General features: G+C 48.2%; 1 protein-coding gene across 2 annotated transcripts in view; it reads left to right on the top strand.

Moving 5' to 3' along the window:
• Nucleotides 1-8,580: 8,580 nt before the first annotated feature.
• The window catches only part of XYLT1 (xylosyltransferase 1), a 316,574-nt gene continuing 301,843 nt past the window's right edge, over nt 8,581-23,311 (top strand). For both annotated transcript variants that reach the window (XM_077141677.1, XM_077141678.1), the window contains exon 1: nt 8,581-8,961. In XM_077141677.1, coding sequence (XP_076997792.1) covers nt 8,581-8,961 — 381 coding nt within the window. The remainder of the gene's footprint in view (nt 8,962-23,311) is intronic.

The following is a 23,311-nucleotide window of genomic DNA, read 5'->3' on the forward strand; positions in this document are numbered from 1 at the left end:
AGGGGACCTAAGAGTGTGGCGTCCTGGCATCCAAAAAAAAGGGAAAGGTCCCAGGAAGAATTGTGTCAAATAGTTGCAATAGGTCAAATAATTATTGAATTTGGCAATGGGGAGGTCCTTGATGATATATATTAAAAGCAGTTCAGTGTATGGGTTAGGGTTGTGGTGCAGGTATGGGCAAAAACTGGCTATAAGAGAAAATGGAAAGGGAGGAATTGGAGACAATGAGTTAGTCAACTTGTTGTAGGATTTTTGCTGGAGAGGGAATTGGGGCCATAAGAAGACTTTAATTTTTTAATCTCAGAAATTACAGGACGTTTGGGTGCTGATGAGAATGATGCTGTAGAGGGAGAAAAAGATGATAGAGGGAAAAGGAGGAACATGTTGGAGCCATGGCCACAAGCCAAGGAGAGAGGATGGGCTCTAGTGGGCAAATGGAGAAGCAGGCCTCACTGGGAGTATGGGTGGTTCATCCATAAAAACAGAATCCATTGCACTCTTGCAGGTAGGGGGCAGAGAGGCAGAGGGAGCTTGTGAAAACTCTCTTCAACTTGAGTCAACTTCCTCAACAACCTAGGAAGCAAGGCCATTGGATGGAGGGGGAAGGGGAAAGTGTTTTAGTTTGCCAGGGCTGCTACGACAAACACCACACAATGGGGTGGCTTAAACCTCAGGAATTTGTTGCTCCGTGGCTGTGGAAGTGCAACATCAAGGCACTGGCAGGGCTTGCTTTCTTCCAGAGTCTGTGGCATTCTGGCACTGCCCTGCCACATGGAGATCTCTTTCTCTTCATGTTTGCCAGCCCCTCTCCCATGATTTTCACTGCCTTCTGCATCCCACTGCCTTCTGGCTTCTATAGACTTCTGTGACCGAATATCCTCTGCTTGTAAAGACTCCATTCATATGGATTAAGGTCCACTCTGGTTCAATTTGGCCTCATTTAGAAAGGATCTCCAAAGATCCTATTCACAAATGAGTTCCCATCTTAACTAATAATAACATTTTTGAAGGTCCCCTTTACAAATGGGTTCACACCCACAGGACCAGGGGTTAGAACTTGAACATGCCTTTTGTGGTGGGACGCGATTCAGTCCGTAATAGGGAGGAATCTCAGAGGCTGGAGGAAGAGGGAGAACTAGTAGCTTAGGGCGTGAGAGTGACTGGACTAGCAAAATGCAGCACCACTGGCATGCAGCATAGAGGGTTCACTTGAGTCCATGTTTGTAAAGGAAGACCCTGCCCCTTTATGGTGGCCATGGAATGTGACGCCCAGGAGCTGTGACAGCCATGCTTCTTGCCATGTTGTTCTGTCATGATTGGGAATTAATCGACCCTGTAGGGAAAAGCAGAGACAAGATCTCGATGGAGAAACTGACATAAGTTTGAGTCACTGTTTCTAGTTCTTCCCAAGGCCAAGCTTTATCCCTGACCTCTGCTCAGTTAGACTGCTGAATGCCATCAGATACCAAGTCCAGGTATGAGCCATACTGGGCATCAGGAACCCAGGCTGCTTCTAAGTATCTGGTCCATCACCTCTAGCACTGGCTTCTATCCTCATGAGCACAAGATGGCTGCTGAACTTCCAGCTATCCTTGCTACATTCCAGGCAAAATGAGAATGACAAGGGGCAAAAGGGCCGTCCTCCAAGTTGTTTAGCCACCCTAGAAAAATATTGCTTGGAAATTCCATCAGTGATATCTGCTGTCATCTTCTTGACCATCTCTAGCTACAAAGGAGGCTAAGAATCATTCATTGCCTTCTTGAGCACATCTTGGCCTCAAATAAAATTAGGATCCTATACCAAGCCAGAGGGAAGAATGGGTATTTAGTAGGCAGCAAGCAGGCTCTAGTGTACCCAACAGCCTTCCAAAAAGCTCCTCTTTCGCTTAAGCCTTTTGAGAATGGATTCCTGAGCTGTTCAAGCAAAAGAGCCTTAATTAACACCAAAACTGAAGAGATCAACAAAAGGCCAAGATAAGCTGAGATTTGAGATTTTTCATGAAGAGCAGAGGCTGCAAATGATGGAGGAATTTGAATTTGGGGATACAGAGCTAAGCTGGCCAAATTAAAGAAGGAGGCAGGAGCTAAATAGAACCATTTGGGACAAAGAGAACTTTTGAGAAGGGCGAGGGTGAAGTTAATGAAATAAAAGCATATCTGGATGAAAAGAGTTTGAGATTTAATACATGTCCCTCAACCTGTTTCTTATAAAATGGTATTTTTCTTAATTTTATTCTTTTTTTTTTTCTGGGCTTCCTCTCCACTTCCTCTCATGCCCACATAAATAGTTGAGTTTTTATTAATCACTGTGTGAAAAAATCCAAAATGACAACACGACTACTATGAATTAAGCAGCCCCTTTCTTTTATACATCACAACAGCATTTGTACACATTTTAAAAAGTAGAGCTACAGTTGTTTGCTCAGTTGACAAATGATGCATGATGCATAAAAGGGCTCACACTCCTCAAATAGTTGAATTTCATGAGAAAGTTCATGGGACATTCCATTGCCATTGCCCCAGTGAGCAGCCTCTTAAACTTCCCTATTCTGGTCACCCTAACTGATTGTTCCCTGTTAATTTTCTTTACAGCACTCATCGCCCTCTGATTTCTCTTGATTACCGATTTATTTGCTTGTCTGAGCCCATGTGCTCCAATAGGAGGCAAACTCCAGAGAGCAAGAATTCCAGCATCTTCCTCACTGTTGAATCCTTGTGAATCTATCCTGGGCATAGAGTAGATGCTCAGTAAATATTTGATGGAAAATATTTGTTGAAGTCCTCAGTACAGTGCTAGCTACATAGTAAGGGCTCAATAAATATTCGCTTTTTCTGTCACCACCATCACCATCACCATCATCATTATCATCAGCACAGTCAGAAGCTAATAGTCCAAGGACCAGACTGGGGGCCACTAACACACATGATAAAAGTTTTTCTATCTACCAATATCGTCTGAGACTTGGCCCATAGGTGTGTGCTCTGTGCAAGCATCTTGTTGCAAGGTTCGTATAAGCGGTCCTGGGCTCTCGGAAGATCAGTATTTGTGTATTAAAAAGCCAGAAAATCCCTTACGCAGTGTGGGTGGTTTCGATGCTAACTTGTCTTTTCTCCAGCTGGTGTCTTCTTTCCTGCCATCCCCCTCACTCCCTCCTGCCCCACCCCGAAACCTTAAGCTTGCAAACTGGTGGGGTTTCCTTTTGGGCACGGAGGGTGCCAGCTCCTCTTAGGACCCCTACTTTCCCTTACTGTCTGCGGATCTTTTGCACAGGGAAGTGTGCAGTCAGAGAAAAGTTATTTGCTACTTAGAGCTCCCTCTGCTGATAAACTTGGTGGACAATTTGCTGGAAACCCTGTGGGTTTCAAAACAGCTGGAGGTTGAAGGCAGCTGGGCGTCTGGCAGGGCATGTTGCCTGCCTGTGCCCAGCCTCTGATCACAAGCTGTTTCTTCCTCTTGGGTGGGAGTACAGGTGATGCCTGCTTGTGCGCTGCGCGCTTCCACAGCCAGGAGCTGCAGGGCTGCTCCCATCTCGCGTGCCCGAGCCCTGGCGCACGGGTGCGCTCCTGGGAGACTGCCAGGGATTCCCAGGGATGGGAGGGAGGGCAGTCTGTGCACAAACCTCCCACGGACGTTGCGAACAAGTGAGTGACCTCTGTGGTTTCCGTTTTGATGCAGAAGTGAAACCTAGGCTGAGTTAAAAAAAAAAAAAAATTTAGAGCACAGCCAGGTTCAATTTGTGGAGTCTGGTTGAGAGCAGGCTCTAATTAAAATAACAAAACAAAACAAAACACCATTGTGATAAAAATAATAATAATGACCCTGTATTTAATTGAGTTAGACTCTTAGGGTGAAGTTTATTCAAATTCAAAAGATACGTTAAGCACTAGATCTTGGCACCCTAAGGCAGGACTTTTTGAAGGGAGGGGAGAGCATTTCTTTACACACCAGCCTGCACCATTACAGGCTGATATTCCTTCCACACTGCTCCTAGCCGGTACTAGCATTTCCTATGAAATATAAAAGCACCCTCTATATTTTCTGTGCCCCACTGGAAGCCTTGGGGTATAGGCATTATTTTTCTTCACCAGTCACAGATGAGAATGTTGAGGTTGGATGGTGTTAAGCAACGCATAAAATCACACAACTGAAATGTTGTGGCTAAAGCCTGTCAACTTGTGAGCTTTGGGCTCCCATCCGCGGGGTGTCTCCCTGCTGGAGGAGTGTCCCAGACTGATTTCTGCCTGCCTATCTGCCCTGAGCTTATATTCATCTCATGACCGAAATTTATTCAGTGCCTTCTACTGTGCAAAATGCCAAGCAGCGTAGAGAAGAAAAAGGCTAGATGTCTAATGTTTTTTGAGCACTAACTCTATGCCAGTTTCTGTGAAAAATAAAACAGTAACTTTACATGGGTTATCTCATTTAATCCTCACAGGAAACCTATGAAAAGGTCCTGTTATTAGACCCACTTTACCAACGAGGAAACTGAGGCACAGAGAAGATAAAGAATTGGTCCTAAAAGCCTACTGAAGACAGGCATAGCTGGGTAACAATCCCAGGCGATCTGGCTCTTACCCTCTCTAGACACTGCCTGTTACTGTTGCCCATGTCCTCGACTTGTCCCGGACTTGTCCCCCTGACCAGTTCAATGGCTCCTTGAGGGTTAAGACTCCTCTGGCTTCCTTTACAGCTCCCAGCTCAGCGCTGGGCACCCCCAGGAGTGCAAAACTGCTGGTTGACGGATTAACTCAGCTCAGTCGCCAAGTGCTGATTGAAACAAGATTTGGGAGCGGGGGTGGGGATGGGTAGGAGGGAATCCCACAAATCAATTACAACTTCCTTAGAGCTTTGGCCCTTCATTAAGAGAGAGCAGGAACTCTCTTTAGAGGATCTTATCCATACCTATATTTTCCTTGCCCAGCAGGATGCCTGGCACACAATGGGATCCGATTTGTCTTTGTTGAATGACTGAATGAGCTTTAAAAATTCTAAGGAAACTTGCTGTAGTTGCCATCGCTGCTGCAGGAGCCTAAGGCAGTACCCCTGGCTCTGTCTTGGGGTGGGCTCCATAGGTCCCACTATACCCACTGAGAAAGTGAGAGGCAGGGTCCCCCCTAAAGCAAAGTGGCTGCTTCTATTTGGTTTAGCTTGGAGGACTTATGGTGCCCCCCCCCCCCCAGGGGTTCTGGTCTGCCCAAACCATGGATGGCCCCTCTACTGATGTGGGCATTTCAGATACACCAGAATTCAACTCCTGCTCCCCAAGAAGCTGCCTCTTCTATCTTATGGTGTTTCAGACTCACCTTTGTCTCACCTCCACCCTGGAAGGAAGGTGCATGAGCTGCTATTTCGGGGCAGGAAGGTGGTCACTGGGACCCTAGGAGCTTGCCTTCCTGTTCTCTCATCTCAAGTGATTTTTCATCCAAAAAACATCACGTAAGCTGTTTATGGCGTCCATAACCTGCCTGGGGCTTTTAAACCTCTTTGTTACGTGGCTTTTTATGAGTCGAAATAAACAACTCTTTCTCTCCAGGGACAGAAGGGCCCTGGATCCTTTACCTTACTCCTTAAGCCTACAGTCCCTGAGGGAGCTGAGCTAGAGCAGGGGGTGGGGGTGGGGGCGGGGGCATAGGATTGTGGCTAAACGTGTCCGGTGGAAGAAGCAGATAATATCATTGCTGTTTAGGGTGATAACGCAGCAGACCTTCCAGCAAAGACCGCCCAGGGGTAAGGAGATACTATGAGCCCCAGCGCAGCCCCTGCTGTGATTGGGAAGTTCCATTTAGACACGGAGGGAGAGGTCCAGGGATGTGACAACTCTTGGGGATCTTCTCCTTCAATCCCTCATCTGGCAGTCAGGTCCAGGGAGGGGAGGTGGCTTGTTCAAGGTCATGTAACTTCATAGTGGCTGCATGGAATAGAGATGGGGGCTGCCTCCCCCACACACATTCCCCGGCCCACAGACTCTCATTCCCTAGAGAGGCTCCAGGTCGTTGCAGGGAAGCTGGCTTCACTCCAGTGCTGGAGGTGAAGTCTGGGACCTTGGCCAAGCCAACCAGAACGTTCACTCTTCCTACCTGCAGTGACTCATTAAGGGTGGCTTATGACCCAAAGTGAGTCCAATCAGAGGGAGTCTTTGGACCTTAGAGGAGAATGCTGGGAAATACTACCCCCTCTCTCCCGCCTCCCCACCTATCCACCCCCCCTCCCCTAACCACAAGTGAACAAGGACACAAGCAATCCCAGCAATTGATGCACATACATTGTGAGCAGGAAGAGAGAAGCCGAGGATGAAACAGACCTCGAAAGATAGACAGGAGAGATAAAAAGGAATCTTAGGTGATAACTCTGAGCCACTGGATCAAACCTCACCTGAAGTCTTTTCTCTGGAATGCCCAGTTACATGACGTAGTAAGCTCTCTTCATTTTTAAGACAGCAAGAGTAGGTGTTTTATGATTGGTAACTAAAATATTCCTAACTGATAAACAGACGACTGAAGCCTGGCTCCTGGATAGGGATGCTGAGCCCAGTGGGAAGGCCTCGATGTTAAACTCCACAGACCTGGCCAGGTATTTACTCTTAAGGCTGAATGCAGTCTGGAGTTTAGCATCCTCACAAGTTGGCATTTTACACAGCCAGGCCAGGGAAGTGGGCTGGCTTATGAAATGGACCCAGAAAGCTTTTTCTTAGTGGTAACTCCCAGCCCACCCTCAGGAAGCCATAGCACCCTGTGCGCGTGTCTATAATGACAGCTATCTCATTGTATTTTAAGGACAAACACATGCATCTGGCACCCCCTCTAGGCCCCAAGCTCCCTGAAGGTGAGACCACACTCTGTTCACCTTTCGATCCCTGCACCTGGTCTGGGGGTCTCACATAAGACTGGAGATCACGGATGTTTGTCAGGTGGAGAAAGCAATCTGTTCCCGCTCCCTACCTTCTGCTCGGTGGATTTTCATTCCCCGCTCTCTTCCCTTTAAAAATTAGGATGAGCTTGAGAAACACAGCTCTCAAGATGCGAAGAATTGCACCCTGAGTCCTTGATTCACAAACTGAGGATTAGATCTGCTGCTGTATGTCTCGTAGGACAAATTCCTGGACAGGGCACATACTCCATCCATCCATCACCGTTCATCCACTGCTGCTGCATTTAAAGCCCTTGGTGAAATGACCGGGGAGGGAAAGACTGAGTCAGAGAAGCCTGAGGATGAAACTGGAGTCCTCTGGGATCATTCATTCCAAACCCTCTTGGACAGAGGAGGCCGCTCGGTTTCAGGAAGGAGCCACCTCGAGCTCAAGGTCACTGGGGCAGTACTGCCGAGAAAGGAAGAAGTTCCACTTTACAAGCAAGACCCCTTCCCACAGGAGCTGAGCCCTGAGTGGACCCGGAGGCAGGCTTCAGTATGGACGGGAAGAGGGATCCCTAGAAGGCGCAGGGACCAGATTTGGGGGCTTGTCACCCGAGAATGTTGAGAAACTCCATCGTGCCTCCCTTTTGTCATTTAAGCACTTACTTGTCAACTGAGTTTAGGGACTCTTGGCTTGTGAGACCTTAGGGACCGGACCAGTGGCTCTGTAGAGCACTCACTCAGTTCATTGTCGGCGCTGGGAAGCGAGCGCGGGCACTTGCGTGTTGTGTGATCCAGGACTCACTCCTAGGACTCGTGCAGATCAGCTCTCTAAGCAGACCAAGAGACTTATTCAAAGGCCTCCCCATCCCTTTAAGACAGGGGTCCAGGGATCCGGCTAGGGGAGCGGAGACCCTTCCGTGGCTCTGACACCCCTGAAATGTTTCTGACATCCCCACCTGCTAAGGACTCCTTGTGTCGACAAAAGATCCCTGGACCGCAAAATCCGGGTCCGGTGGCCTCCTTCACTAAGCGGCTTGTTTCCCACATGGAAGGGAGGGTATCAGGACACCCCCTCCCCTTTCTTCTTGACCTCCCCTTGACTCTTAAGCCGGACGGCCCTCACCCAAAGCTCCCGGCCTTTTCTTCTCTCCCGCGGGAACTGCCCTCCTCTTCCCCACCTCCCACCTACTCTTCTCCTGGGGGGGGGGGGGTCTGTCCTCTCCGCTCGCCCCCACCTCCTTCCTTCCCCCCTCCTTTTCCCTCCCTCGACTCCGCCCCCAGGCCCCGCCCCACTCTACCCGGGTTCGGGTCCCCTCCCCCGGCCCCTTCCCCCTCACCCATCCCCCCACCTGGGACAGGAGTTGGAGGGAGGGGGAGCCTCGCGAACCTGGTCCCCCGCCCCGCCCTGCGCTCCCCCCGGCCCCAGCGCGCGCGCGGGCGGCCCCCTCCGCGGCCTCCCGCCTCCCCGCCTCCCCGCCCTCCCCTCCTCCTGGTGACGTCCGGGTCCCTGCCCGTCTGAAAACTCCGCGCCGCGGCGGTGGAGGCGGTGGCGGCGGCGGCGGCGGCGTTGGAGGAGGAGCAGCGGCGAGCCGAGGCGGCGGCTGCGGCGGCGGCGGCCCGAGCGGGAGCCCGAGCGGAGCCGGCGGCCGCGGGAGCGGCGGGGAGCGCGGGGGCGGCCCGGAGCGCGCCGGGGTCCCCGCGCCCCGCTCGCCCGCGGCGCTCCGAAGATGGTGGCGGCGCCGTGCGCCCGGAGGCTGGCCCGGCGCTCGCACTCGGCGCTACTGGCGGCGCTCACCGTGCTGCTGCTGCAGACGCTGGTGGTGTGGAATTTCAGCAGCCTCGACTCCGGGGCCGGGGAGCGCCGCGGGGGCGCAGTGGCCGGCGGTGCGGAGCAGCCACCCCCGGCCCCGGCCCCGCGCCGTGAGCGCCGGGACCTGCCCGCCCAGCCGGCTGCAGCCCGAGGAGGAGGAGGCGGCGGCGGCGGCGGCGGCGGCGGAGGAGGAGGAGGAGAGAGACGGGGGCCCCCGGCGCGGGCGCGGGGAGGCGGCCCCGGAGAACCCCGGGCGCTGCAGCCGGCCAGCCGGGGAGCACTGCCCGCCCGGGCGCTGGTAAGATGCCCTTTCGGCTCGCGCCCCGGAGGGAGAGGGGGAGGCAGCCCCAATCCCACGCCCGCTAGCCCTTGAACCCCGGCCATTCAGCCAGGACTCCCCAAGCCGGCTGGCTCCACAGCTCCCCTCTACCCTGGAAGCCGGGGATGGGGGGCGTCCCGGCCAAGGCTCAGGGGCTATGCGCTGCTCCATTCAGAGTCTGAAGACTGCCCCTCTTGGGGTCTGGGGAAGTTCTCTCCAGAGGAAGCACTTTGAGGGTTACCGGATCCTGGCTGGGTTCCTGTTCCCTATCCCTCTTGTGCGGCGCCCCGACTTGCTCGGTGCATGTGGGTAGTCGGTGCCTCGCTCCCTGCCTGAGTGCCTGGGTCGTGCCCGGGATCTCCGGCGGCTGTCCAAGGGTTAATGGTTCTTGCAGCGTCTCCGGGGCTCTGCCCAGCTGGGTGCAGACAACTCAGCCCTCTGTTTGCCGCCTCCCTGCCTTTGCCCTGACCTCAGGGCAGTCTGGGGGCTCGGTAGCCCAAGGCCCCCAGACATGTCTTCTGAATCAGACTCAGCCTTGGGTGCCTTGTCTTACTTTGGTCCGTGGGCTCCAGTGGGACTCTGAAGCATCCCTTTTTTTTTTTTTTTACTATCTCCCATGGCTGGATGCCTGAGAGACAAGGCTATCCCTTCTCTGTCCCTAACCTTGCCGCGGTCTTTTGGCCCCTCTTTGACTTTAGCTTGGCCGGCTTGCCACTTTCTGGCATGGCCCTTGCTTCTGGCTGCCTGTCTCTGTCTGTCTGTCTTGTGTCTAGCTGATTCCCATAACCAGCTGTGTGTCTGACCATGTTGTCAGGACTTCGGCTTCTGTGGGTTTTCTTCACTCTTCCTGGGTGTGAACAGTCAGGCTGTGCTTCTTTCTCAGACCCTCTGGGAGCTGACGTGGCTTCCTAGCCTGTCCCCAACTTCTCCAAGGACGCCTTTCACACCTTCTTTTCTGGGCTGCCTCCCCAAGTCCGCGGAAAGGGAGGTTCGAGTCCTGAGCTCTGGGTGAGGTTCTCAACTCTCTTGTGTGTGCGTCTGTCTCAAGGCATAATGAGGTCCTGTGTGTCTGTCTATCTCTTCCTCCCGCCACATGCCTGCAAGGTTCTACCTCGTCCTTGGAGGTTATTAGGCAGCTGGGAGGAGGATACTTCAGGATGCTCAGGGACTCCATTTATGTCTGTCGTGAGTCGCTCTGGGGTCCCCAACCACAGGCTGCCTTCTCGTCACTGTGAATGCTTTCTGATGATGTGCTGAATTTCTTTGGAGTCATCGGGCCTCTTACTTGCCACAGTGCAGCTCCGTCTGCCTGTGGGCTGAGGCAGCCCCAAGACGTGCTGTGATGGCATTTCACTTCCCTGGCTGGTCTGTGTAGGTTGTGAGGAGAAGTCTCCCCCTCCTTTGTGTGGAGGAGAGTAAGTGAGGTGCCTGATGGAGAATGAGAATGTCCCTGATGTCCTGCAGCTTCTTACATACAGCCAAGGGTATTTGGAGGCATTGCCTTTGAACTCCTGGAGTTGACAGTGATGGGTTTGGGCAGAGATGCAATTAGAAATTCTTTTTGGATGTGGAGCCCTACTAGGACATGGAGGGTGGGGGGCTTCGTGGTATGCACTGCTAGCCCAGCGTGGGAACGCATCAAGTGGACAGGGAGAGCGTGGGGTTCTCTGTACCTTTTGCTTCTGGGATTCAGATGGCCGCAGGAGATGCCACCTGTTGAAACAAGTGGGGAGAAGGAGGGAGGCCAGGCTGGCTGGTTTCTCCCTAGGTTCTGACATTTGGAACCACTCCATCTGTGTTCCCTTTTTGTGTGTTCAGTCCACTGTCTTATTCTCTCACCTCACAGCTTGCACAGAGAGTCTGCCAATTGGGAGCATATATGGATGGGAGCTTGCTGTTTTCTTGTTGGAGCTAACAGTTTCAGCAGCAGAGTTGCCTTGCTTTTCGGAAACTCTGCTTTCTTCTACAATTTCAGCTGCTACACCCCACCTGCATAGCTCAGTGTCTCCATTTCTTTACCTCCGCGTGTGGACATATGTGTGTATGTGTTTTCTTTTCTTTTTTCTCTACTCTTTTCTGCCTTGTAGTTGTCTGCCAGACCGTTCACTCTCTCCTGGATTATATTTTATATGTTGTCTCTCCTGGATTAATATTTTATTTTATTTGCTCATCTCTCCTCTTTCCGCTCAAGCTGTTGTATCATACCACCCTTCCCCCCCACCTCAACCCCTGTGTCCTGCCAGATCCCCCAAATCATGGCTCAGGCCTACTGGGTGGAGCTGGGGTTCTTGCCTCCTCTAGCTGAGCCCATCCAGCCCCTGCCCTTTCATAGAGCTCAAGGAGACCAGAAGGGGGCAGACTGTTCCCAAGGTCCGCTGTAGTATGAGTGCGGTTGGCAGGCCAGGAGAGGACCAGACAATTTTGCAAGCCATAGAGGCTCTCGCAATGTGTGGCTTGTTTTTCAGACCCCTCAGGGGCTCCTGGAACGCTGCCCTGGAAGCAGATTCAGGAGTGGGACATTAAAAAATATATAAAAAAAAATCTTCGTGATTTTCCGGATGGCTCTTGTGAAGAGCAGGCGGCAGCTTCCTCCCTGGTCTGTTGCAGGTGGGAGGTGGGGGTGGGGTGGGGGGGAGTCACCGTCCCTGTGTGCTAAAGGCATTGGTGGCGGTGGTGGTTGCGGTGTCTCCGTGGGTCAGGCAGAACGAGGAAACCGGAACCCAGTCCTTGGGCAGGCACTGCATTCCCTAAACCAGCCGGAGCTGTCTTTTCAGTGGAAGGATCTGATTGTATTTTTGTGCAATTTTAAGAAGCCAAGAAGGAAACACTTAGTTTCCCAAGCAGATGAATTCAGAGACCATGAGGGTGGTAGCAGTGGGTGCATCCGTGAAGGATCTATTTGCAAGTCTTCCTTTTCCTCCTTCCTCAGCCTCTTTTCAACACTCTTAAATATTAGAATTATTGGGTGGATTGCAGTCGGGTTTGCGGAGGTGACACTGATTCCTCCATTGGGTTTCCTGTAAGCTGTGGGTTTAACTGTCATTTCAGAATTCAAGAAACAGACGGACTCACTTATAAAAAGAGGGAAAAAAATACATTGTGTTGGGGACATGATGAAAAGATCACATTATGTGTTCTCAGTGGATTTTGGAGAAAGAATGAAAGAAAACTATGTGTTAATGGCATGACTGTTTATTTTCTTTCGTTTTGCCTAGCTGTGGTCTTCATGTAGTTCTTACATTTAATGCTTGTGCCCAGAGATACATTTTTACTCAGTAAGTTTCATTTTAAAAAAAGCTAAATTGTTGTGGCTCTCTCCCTCCTCACTTAGAGCAGAATGGGGTTTCTGTATCGTCTAACCCCTTTGAAATGTTGATTTTTCCACAAAAATTCCTCATACTTCACATTACTCAGATAACTGAGGACTTTTTCAGGCGTTGGCTGTGACTTTGAAAAAATCGACTCACTGTGTCCAGGTCGCCTCTGGTTCTTGCAGTTTTGGAGATGGAGCTTTTTCTTCTACCCAAATGTTTTGAGAACAGAGGGCATTTTATTGATGATTCGTTTTTTTCACACCCTCAGTGGCGTTTTCTTTTATTTGAGCCATGAATTGCACTTTGTATACAGAAATATGCATCATCAGACAATATTTATCTTACTGCAAATGTTGCCATCTGTTTAATCATGCATTAATGTTAAATAAAATAAATAAAAGTAGAAATTATTGCATGTATATATGTGTATATATATACATGTAATAATTATATATATATATACATGTATGTATATATATATATATATATACACATACAGTCTTTCTCTAGTTTATTGATACTTTTTTCATGATCTTCTGGAGAGTTGGGTGGCAAAATGCTTCCTATTTTACACACAGCAAGCCGTGTAGTAGGGATTGGCCAACATTGGTCCATGCTCCCAATAGAAAAAGAAATGTGTCTTGAACTAGAGCAGAGACCTGATTTCATTGAATGTGTGTGTATGGATGTGGGTGTGTTTCTCCGGAAAACAAAAATGCCCTTAAAGATACGTCTGAAGAAAGGAACTGCTCTGCTGTTCAGGTATATATGTATGATCATTGGGGCCATAAATCTACGTGCAGAACAACTAACTTGTACAACTAGTGGACTGTGCCCGTTGTTGGCTGACCTTGTCTCTAATTTTTGGTTATTGGTAAGGGTTGTCACCTAAGCTGTCTCTTTCTTCTTTTTCTTTGCATCTGTCTGTTTCTTTTTTTTTTTTTTTAACATGGGCAGGCACTGGGAATCAAACCCGGGTCCTCTGGCATCGCAGGCAAGCATTCCTGCCTGTTGAGCCACTGTGGCCCACCCTGCATATGTCTGTTTCTGTGAGCTCACATCTTCATCTACCAGGAACAAAGAGAAAATCCTTTGGGAAACATAAATATAAATACATGCAAAACAAAAAGCCCAGCCCAAATAAAACCCAAGCTCAAAGGAGAGCATGTAGGAATGGGGGAAAAAGTCATAGGAATGACATGCCAGGCTCCAGCCCAAATGAAGGAGCCCTCCTTTGAGCATCCTTGGGTCTGACAAACCTGAATTCAAATCCCAGTTTTGCTCTTTACCTTCTCCTTAATCTTGGGCAGGCCACTCTAACTTTCCTTAGCTTTAAATCAGGGCTATCGTAGTAGTAATACATGCAAACCAATTTTACGTCTGGCTCAAATGGGAGCTGTTGTTCTTGAAAGGAAATTCTTGGCAATTATCCATTTCCCCACGCAAAGTAGGGTTTGAGTTGAAATCCAAGGTCGGATGGTACATCCAGCCCCCTTCATGTGTTCCAGCCCTGGAGCAGGTAGAGGGAGAAGCACTAACATTTATTGAGCACCAGCTGTATGCCAGGCATCATGTAGGTGTTTTCCATACATTATGCAATTAAATGCTTGCCCAGAATAAATCCAGGAAAAGAGATGGTGTCACCCAACTCATTCAAAATTGAAACTAAGAACACCTGGCTAGAAATTGCTTATCTCATGTGAGCCGCATAAGTGTCAAGATTAGTGGGTGCTTTGTGACTCTCTTTTCGCATGCTTTTAATACTGGTGGGCTGGAGCTGTGACTGTCCCCATTTCACAGATAAAGAAATTGAGGCTCAGAGAGGTGAAGATCATTAAGTCCACAAAGTGTGAGCATAGCAGAGCTGGGATTCAAATGAATCCAATTGAAAAGTGCAGATTTCTCAGCTTCTTGCCTGCATGGCTCTTTTTTCTGAAATGCAGCCTTCTCATTCCTGAAAAAAAGCTTTGTGCTACTTCTTGCACTTCTTGTTGCAGATTCCTAAAAATGTACCAGCCCCATTAAAGGAACAGATAGGCAGTTTTCATTGAATCATGAAAGTAAATAATGAAACTAACAGAGGATGATAATAATAATAATAATAATAATAATAATAATAATAATGCATATATAGCAGTAACTAAGACTCAGGCCCTGTTTTAAGCCCTTCATGTGAATTAACTCACTTTGTCCTCCAAGGTAGGTACCATTATAATTTCAGCAGCCAGTAATCATGGGATTAATATAACCAAGCCCTGATCTAAGTGTTAGTTCATTTAAACCGTGTGTTGTAGTGGGGAAACTGAGGCATAGTCTCTTAAGCAACGTTTGCAGTGTCCATAGTCATAAATGGCAGAACTGGGATTTGAACCCGTGCGGTCTGTCCTCAGCCATTCTAGCCTGGAGCCCCCTTCTTAGAAGCATCTTGTGACAGTCTCCAGCCCTAGAACCACAAAGCTCATTTAAAGAGGCATGTTAGCAGTTAATTGGGTCAGAATGCCCAACCCCAAGGACTGGGGAAAGTAAGTATGGCACTGGGGTGAAATCTGCACCAAGAGTAGCTGAAAATGATTGAGTAGCTGAAAATGAAAATGAATGTCAAGGCAGTTTGAAAGAAGGAGTTTTGAATTTAGCTCTTCACTAGCCAGGAGAGATGGGGCAAGAGAGGACTGGGCAGGGATCCTTGGCTGGTAGAAATGGCTTTCGTTCTTCATCTGCAGGTTTCCTGGTGCTCTGCTCCGGCTCATGCAGTTAAACCTCTTCATGGTTCTCTCCCGAGCAGCCCATGACCGACCTATCCCTGAGACCCTGGGGGGAGTGGGATGTCCTAGGGAGGTCCCTATGGGAACGTGCAGTCCAGATGGCCTTGTGGATGCTTCCTTCCTCTGGCAGCCGTTTGCCCGCAGATAGTTATCAGGTCGTGCCCCATGTCTGTGGTTAGAGTTGCTCCTGCCTCCTTGAAAACCGGAGACACTACAAAGAATGAGTGGGGGGGTCATGCCCCCCCAGTGCCGGGGTGAGTGGGGAAGTGGGCAGTATTAGTATCAGACACCTAGATAAGGAGAAGGCCGTTCTTTCTGGGGGGAAGAGAGTCTGGGTTTGGGTAGGGAGGATCTCCCCCTTCAGGGCCCTCTGAGGGCCACCTAAAGGATTTGTTCTGTCTCAAGCCTGATTTGTCCCCAGCCTGGTGACTGCTGGCTTATCTGGGCATCTAATCCAGGCTAATGTGTCAGCAGATGCTAATGAGATAATGCAAGAACCAGAATTTCTCTTCCCAGGGAATCCTTTGCTGTAATCGTTGGCCAGGAGGCACAGTGATTAAGTTTGCAGTCATTGAGTTGATGGGACAGAGAGATCAATGCCAAGGTCCCCTACCTAAGGGGTATAAGTGCTGTGACTATAATGATGGCGAGGATGATGATGATGATGACTTCTATTTATCAAAGGTTTACTTTGTGCCAGACACTATGACATGTGCCATAAATACACGTTCTTACTCAATCCTTATGGTATCCTTCATGTTAACGGCTATTGCTTTCATCTCTATTTTACTGATTAAAAAAATTAAAACTGAGACAACAAGTTGGATGAAAATCAAACAGCTGAGAAGTGCCCAAGCTAAGAGTTAGACCTGAGTAGTGGCTCCGAAGGCTGGCTTCTTAACCTCTGCCATTTTGAGTCACTGGGACCCCTACCCCTCACCTCTCCCTTTCTCTTTCCCTCCTGCTTCCTTCCCTTCCATCCGTCCATCCACCCATCCATCCATCATTAATGAGAGCATGCCAGGCCCTGTCCCCACACCGGAAGAACCTTGGAGAACAGGACAACTGTGCTCCCTGCCCTCAAGGTCTTTGCCAGTCCAGCAGGCTGAGGGTTGAGGTCACTACCGTATCCTAGCCTGGTTCACTGCTGGTCTCTTCTCACCTGGTGGCCTCTTGGACACAAGAAGAATCTACAGGACAGGTGGATTCAGGGCCTTGGAAGCCCCCAATTCTCCTGTCCATCCAGGTCTGGCTGGCTCCCCAAAGGCCGTCCAAGGCCTTCACCTGACAGCTGAAGGGGTGAGCCCTGAGTGAAGGCTTTCTAGGGCAGCGGGCAGGCGGGCGGGCGGCCAGGAAGGCATGTAATGTGGTGTTCAGATGGTGGCGGGGATGTACCATGACATCAGAGTTCAAAGTCCAGCTCTGCCATTGATATCTGTGTGACCTGGGCGTGTCACCTCACCTCTCCGTGGCTTAGTCTCCTCATCTGAAAGAAACACCGGGTCCTGAGGGCACCTGCCTCAAAGGGCTTGGTGGTCAGGCACGGCTCTGGCTGTGGTCCACCCTCCTCCTTGATGCAGCCAACACACCAGAGGTCTTTGCAAGAGGAGCCCTCAAACCCAGGGCCCACACAATATACTAAAATACAAAGACACCGGAATTTAAAGATTGGGCTATCCACAAGCCAACGTGGATTCATGGAACTTTTCTAAAAGTCGCAAGATCTGGCCTCACATTCCCGCATGACATCACCTGGCTGCACCCCTCTACCCCCTCCAGGTCATGGGATCTCCAGGTTCCCAAGAGCCCCCCAAGATCTCTTCTTTTGCCTGTGATGCCTTACTGGCCCCTTTTGGGCAGCTCCTGTTTGTTTCCTGTGAAGAACTAAAAATAAAATTCAATGGTCACCTTTCCGTGTTCCCCAGGTGGCTTGCTTGCAGCGCTTAACTATTTGTCTTCGTGTCTTTACCTTCTCTTGGGTGTGGTGGAGCTCTGCTCCCCTCTGTCTCTTTCAGTGTGTACCCAGAATGTGCAAATTTTGCTAAACATCAGGTCATTTCCGAGGCACATGCTTTCCTCAAAGATGTACTCCCGCATTCTGCAATTGGGCAGACTGGTTTCCCCCTTAGCATGGTGGCCATGGGCTGTTTTGGGTTGTCAGCCTCTTTGTGCATTTCCCCAATCTTACCCTTTCGATGGTGCGAGCTGGGAAATCGAGAGTGTCAAAGATGGGGGCAGGTGGAAGAGGGAAAGCTACCAGGGACCTTGGCCTGGGCCCTGACTGTGTCCTGGGCTAATGGTAACGTTCAGCTCTGAGTCTTTTGGGGGCATCTGTCAATTGCTGGTATGGGAGGATCAAATGCAATCAACAGGTGAGAAAGGGCTTTGAAGATCAGAGAGCCCCATGCAACCGGGCTCCGTGTCCTGGAGCAGAGGAGCACAGGAGAGCTCAGACCCGTCAACTGGACTCCCCACATGCCATCAACATCCTGGGGGACGGGGAGCAGAGGTGTGAGTGAAAGCAGCTAAGGGTGTCCTGGTCACTTTGTCCTCCCGAAGATGGTTAAGGGTCTGCTGTGTGCCGGCCACCAAGCACAGGACTGGTGAGAGTGCAGACTAAGGGACTCCCTGGAAGTAGGGTCTCGGGGACACAATGACCCCCCCCCCAACCATAACATTAAAAAAAAGAAAAATCAAGTTGTGACAAGAACCCTGAAGGAAACATTTGAGGTGCTGGAGAAAATAAGGGGCCAGGGTGAGGATTTATTTTCAGTGGCGTGGTCCTCAAATGCTCTGTGCCAGGCTAGCTCCAGACCGACCCGAGGATTTGCCAAGCAAACGTGTCCACCGGTCACGACACACCAGTGACCTAAGGTGCTGCATGGTGATCAGTCGTTACTGTAGCACATTTTAAAAGCGCTTTTATTCACATCTGTCCCCAAATTCATTCAGTTGTTAAATTTTGTGAATATTCATTTAACTCCTTAAGAAAAAATGTAGCATGCTATGCATTCAAAAGAATACATTATTCTTGAGATACGGTTTGAGGGATTTTCACAAATGACACACCCAGATAATCCACATCCAGGCCAAAAATGTAGCATCACATCATCAACACCCCATATACACCCCTTCCCCATTCCTTGCATGAATATTAAAAATAAAAAAAAAAACTCTAATAGCTATGTATTTCTTTAAATGTATATTTGGGGGAAATATATAAAGATAACCAATCTGTGCAAATGGCATCTTCAAGGCTCTCATGCTTAGCACGCAGGTAGAAAGTGGCATTTAAGTAAAAAGAAGTTAGTAAACATAATGAAAACACGTAAGTAATACCAAATTGTAACCACAGCCTTCATCTTGACCCTGCTTTGCATGGCGAGTGACCGTCAAGGCGATGCTGGAATGACCATTGCTTGATCAGCACTGGCTTAACCAGTGTGAATGTCTCTTGCCCCTCAGTTAAAGCAGAAAGGATTCAAGTTAGACGTCAGGAGGAACTGGCCTCACATGCCCTCAGTGCAGCGGTCTCTGGATCCCTTTAAGTGAAAGTCCTCATTGGAGGTCCTCTCTGATGTTCTCCGTTGCTATTCTGCAAGACTCTCACTGTCAGGGCAAGGAATTGCCCCCAAGGACTCTCCAAGCTGGTCTTTCTGAGACGTGGGTCTGGACCCTTCATGTGCATCTCTTGGCTTCGCGTGGCGTGCTCGCCTCGCATTGGCTGTTTATTCTCGAGTCCCCTCGCGTGTCGGACGTGAAATTAGCCTTGATGAATGTGTCCCCAGATGGGCCTGTAATGACTACATTAACTTAACCCTGAACCAAGACGCTCCTGTTCAGAACCAGGAGAACAGAACCGCAGTGTAGCTTTAACAGCAATTCAAAAGGGCAACGGAGACCACTAATCATTTTATAATGAGCAAGGGGAGAAGCAATAAAAGCAGAGCCCAAGGACGGCGTGATCATTTTGCGGAGTCTTAGCACTCAACCAGACTCACGTTAATAAAATAAACAAATGTTTTTGGTAATGGAGAGCTAATGTATACATTATTTAAGGATAGTATTAAAACCAGATTAGATGGATCAAGGAGTACAGCGGTTACCTCATTAAGCATCCTTTCTTTGGGGATGTGGAAAAGTTGTTCTCTTTCTTTCTTTTTTTTCCTTTCCCTGTGAAACAGGGTTTTTATTAATTAGAGATGTAATGGGCAATCTTTTTTTTCTTCTTCCTCCCCCAGGCTAGTGACTGTTTTCTGTTTATTTTTTAATGTAGGACCATGCTTTGCAGATGTTCTCTTTGAAATAAAAGCCTATTCATTGCCTCTCTCTCTCTTTTATCTCCAGCTCGGAAGGGGCAGCTGATATAAAAGACACAAACAGAACCCCATTTGCTTGTCATCAAGCGTTACAGATGATTCATTTCCAGTAAAAATGTCCTCATTACCTGCTCTTTCTTGTCTCCCCATTGAGGAATAGTTTTTGAATTGCTGCATCTGATTCTATCTTGTTTTAAGGGTGAGGCAACAGAGACAACACAGTGGAGTGTTAAGAGAAGAACTGAGGGTAGTTTGCAAATGACCCTTAGCCAGATCATTAACTCCTTTAGTTGAGAGGCTCATGGCTGTTTTGGCTTTCCTTTGGGGTACAAAAAACCCATTGGGGAAAACTCACACTTCACTGGAATAGGTGGGCGGACATAACCCCCCAGGAAAGTCAGCATTACAAAGTATCGAGGGGGAAATCTGTAAATCAGAAATAAGCCTGTCTCTCTGTGGATCAGGTCTGGGAATGGAATAATGGAGGCATGGAGTTTCCTTTTCCTCTTTCTCTTTTATTTTAATTAGTGGTCAGGATTTTAAAAATCAATAATTTCAAATAGAAGTCTAATTTGGAGTTCTTATAAAAATTTTTGAAATTTGGTTCCAGATTCCTAGAGGTAACAGTTTGAGGGAGAGGAGCTGTGGCAGTCCCTTCTCCCTGGGGCCTCTGCTCTCTGGTTTGCATGTTCCCCCATCCCCGCCCGCCCCCCGCAGTCTGTTCTTATTTGTGTTACCAACAAGGCTGCAGTTGGGATGAGTTTACAAGTTTTAAAAGTATTAAAGCATAGTCAGTCCTCATTATTTGCAGATTCCTCGCTTGTGAATTTTCTCACTTGCTAAAATGTATTTGCAGTCCCAAAATCAATTCTTGGGGCGCTTTTTGGCCTTCATTCATGGACATGCACAGAACAGCAAAAAATTCGAGTTGTCCAGTGTGCACGTTCCTGGCTGAGGTTGAACAAGGCGATGTGCTGCCTTCTTGTTTCAGCTCTTGTACTGTAAACAAGTGTCTTTTCATGGTATATTTAGTGCCATGCTTTTTTGCAGCTTTGTGCTTTTTGTTGGTGAGTTCGCTGTTTAAAATAGCCCCTGGCGTAATGCTGAAATGCCGTCTACTGTTCCTAGGCTCAAAAGGCTGTGATGTGCCTCACGGAGAAAATATGTGTTTTGGGCAATTCAGGTATGGGTCTGTGACCGCGAGTTCAGTATTAATGAATTAACAATATATTGTCAATAAGGTGTCTTTAAATGAAACATACATAACACATACAAAAACTTGTATATTCACGAGTTGCTGAAAATGTGACCACAGGCTCACAGAAACTTAACTCTGTATTTCCCCTAGAGTAGTGGTTCAGTATTTGCTAATTCAATGTTTGCAGTGATCTCATGGAATATAATTAGTGCACATTGATTGCAATAATAGTTGCTATTATTTATTGAATACATATTCAGTGCCATGCACAATGCTAACCAATTTTTCACGCCTTGTCTCAGTTAATTTCAACAACCATATGAAGTGACTACTGATAGTATTCCCATTTTATAGATGAGGAAACTGAGGCAGGGAGAGAAAGTAAGGAATTGCTCTAAGTCACAGAGCAGAAGACTTAGAATCTGAACTCAGGCAGTGGGACTCCGGAGTTTGTGTGCCATATACCCATGCTGTACAACGCACAATGTTTAAAATGGTTTATTTTTTAATTTAATTTTTATTTTTTAGCACGGGCAGGCACCAGGAAACGAAAGCATGGAATGTTTTAACAAAGTTATTCTGGTTAGGTCTTCTTCAGAATGGTTCTGCCAGAAAATTGGCACTGTTTGCCCATTGCATGGATGGAATCACTAAGACCCAGCAGTGAGTGCTTTGCTTGAGGGTGAACGATGATTTAAAATGCAGAAGGTGACTGGCCATCTCTAAAGAGAGAACAGGTTTGGAAATGAGTGTGGACCTTGGCATTGCTAGAACTGGTGATTGGGATGTCCTCACCAGGGTTCCCACCATCAGCACACCCAGGCAGCGGTGGCGGCAGGACCTAGAGTCCCGGAGTGGAGAGGTAGCATCCACATGGTAATATTTTGATAAGTTGCTGATTTGTATTAAAATAATAATTACAGCGATAATTACAAGCATGGATTTTAGTGAGACTCAGCTGCTGAGTGAGAAAAAATAATTAACGGCACATTCTCTCGAGATTGAGTGGAAGCCAGGCCTGGCCTTTTCCCTTTGTGCGCGTCCAGCACAGGTTTTCCTGCAGGTTAAAGGGCACATGTTTTGCCAGATGCTGTTTGTGTGAGCAGTATTGGTGGCAGATTTCCATGTGAGGGTGAGCATCGTTTTTTCCCCACAGACACGAAGTAGCCTGCCCAGAATCTAATGGGAGCACACCATCCCTTAAACCACAAAATGCACTTCGTCCTAGAAGCAAATGTGATAATAGATGGAAGAAAAATAATTCAAATCTGCCTTTTATTACTAAATGTGCTTAAACGCTCTGGCATTGCTGCGTACCTGGCGATCGTGAAGGATTCATAACGAATTGAATTTGATTGCTGTGATTCTCTATACGCTTCTGTTTTAGAAGTTACCTTGATGATAACAACTTGAGGTAGAATATACGTGCAGAAAGTTGCGTAAATCATAAATGGGCAGCTCTAAGGTTTTCACCCGTGCAGCTAGCACCCAGATTCGGAACAAAGCGTCGTTGGCCTTGGGGACTCCTTATCATGTCCACGTACAGGGCACATGCCTTTGGGAGTGACCCCTGTCATGACTTCTGACCCCAAAAGTTTTGCCTGTTTTTAGAAATGGTATCATGCTGCATGGACTCCTGGGCCTTCTTCATTTTGCTTAACATTATGTTTACGAGATTCAGCTCTATTAAGGGGTTGGCTAACTGCAGCCCGTGAACCAGTTCTCGCCCACTATCTCCTTTCATGTGGCCTGCAAGCTGAGAATGGATTTTACATTCTTAAATGGTTGTAAAAACGTATCAAAAGGAGAATAGTGGCTTGTGGCATACGGAAATTATATGACATTTCAGATTTCAGTGTCCTTGAATAAAGTTTTAGTGGAACGCAGCCATGCCCATTCATTTACATATTGTCTGTGGCTGTTTATGTGTCCAGTGGCAGAGTTGAGTAGTTGGGATAGAGTTTGCAAGCTTAACATATTTACTATCTGATCCTTGACAGTGAAAGTTTGCTGATCCTATACTTATGTATAGTGTTGCATACAGGTGTAATCGTTCATTCTCATCGCTGTATAGTATTTCATTCTGGAATATACCACACCTTGCATATCCAGTCTGCTGTTGATGGGCATTTGAGGAGTTCCCGATTTTGGCTGATACAAATAGTGCTGCCGTGAACAATTTTGTGCATGTCTTTTGGTGAACATATGTGCATATTTTCTCTTGAGTATATACCCAAGAGGGAAATTTGTTTAACCACTTTTTAAATGCATTTGATTTGGCAAGTATATTTGACTTGGAAGTCTTATCTTTCATCCTTTCATAGATTGAAACTCTGGGACAAGGCTTACTTTCAAAAATGTAATTAGTCTTGCCAAAAGGGAGCTCCAGTGGAACCACAGTTCATTCATTGGCGACTTCCATTTCAGCACCTTCAAGGATGTTGGGGACATGCCTGATGTTAACTGCTCTCACTGCTTTTGGAAATGGTTTAATTTCTTATACGAAAGCCGTATTGTCGGAAGGACTCTTATCTTTATGCGGAAAAACAAGTCTGTCTGGCAGAATGAAGCTTTTTTTTTCACCCCGATGTCACTTTCTGCTTTGATTGACTTCTGTTTATCTCTGGCTGTTCTGGTTTTCTTGCCGGAAAGCAGATGAATCCATCTGTACGTCCCCAGTAAGAGCTCTAGCCTGCAGTAGCATGTGTCATTTTACATCGAGACCCTGTGCTGAAA

Source organism: Tamandua tetradactyla, chromosome 23 (assembly GCF_023851605.1).
Source record: "Tamandua tetradactyla isolate mTamTet1 chromosome 23, mTamTet1.pri, whole genome shotgun sequence".
NCBI classification, from domain to species: domain Eukaryota; kingdom Metazoa; phylum Chordata; class Mammalia; order Pilosa; family Myrmecophagidae; genus Tamandua; species Tamandua tetradactyla.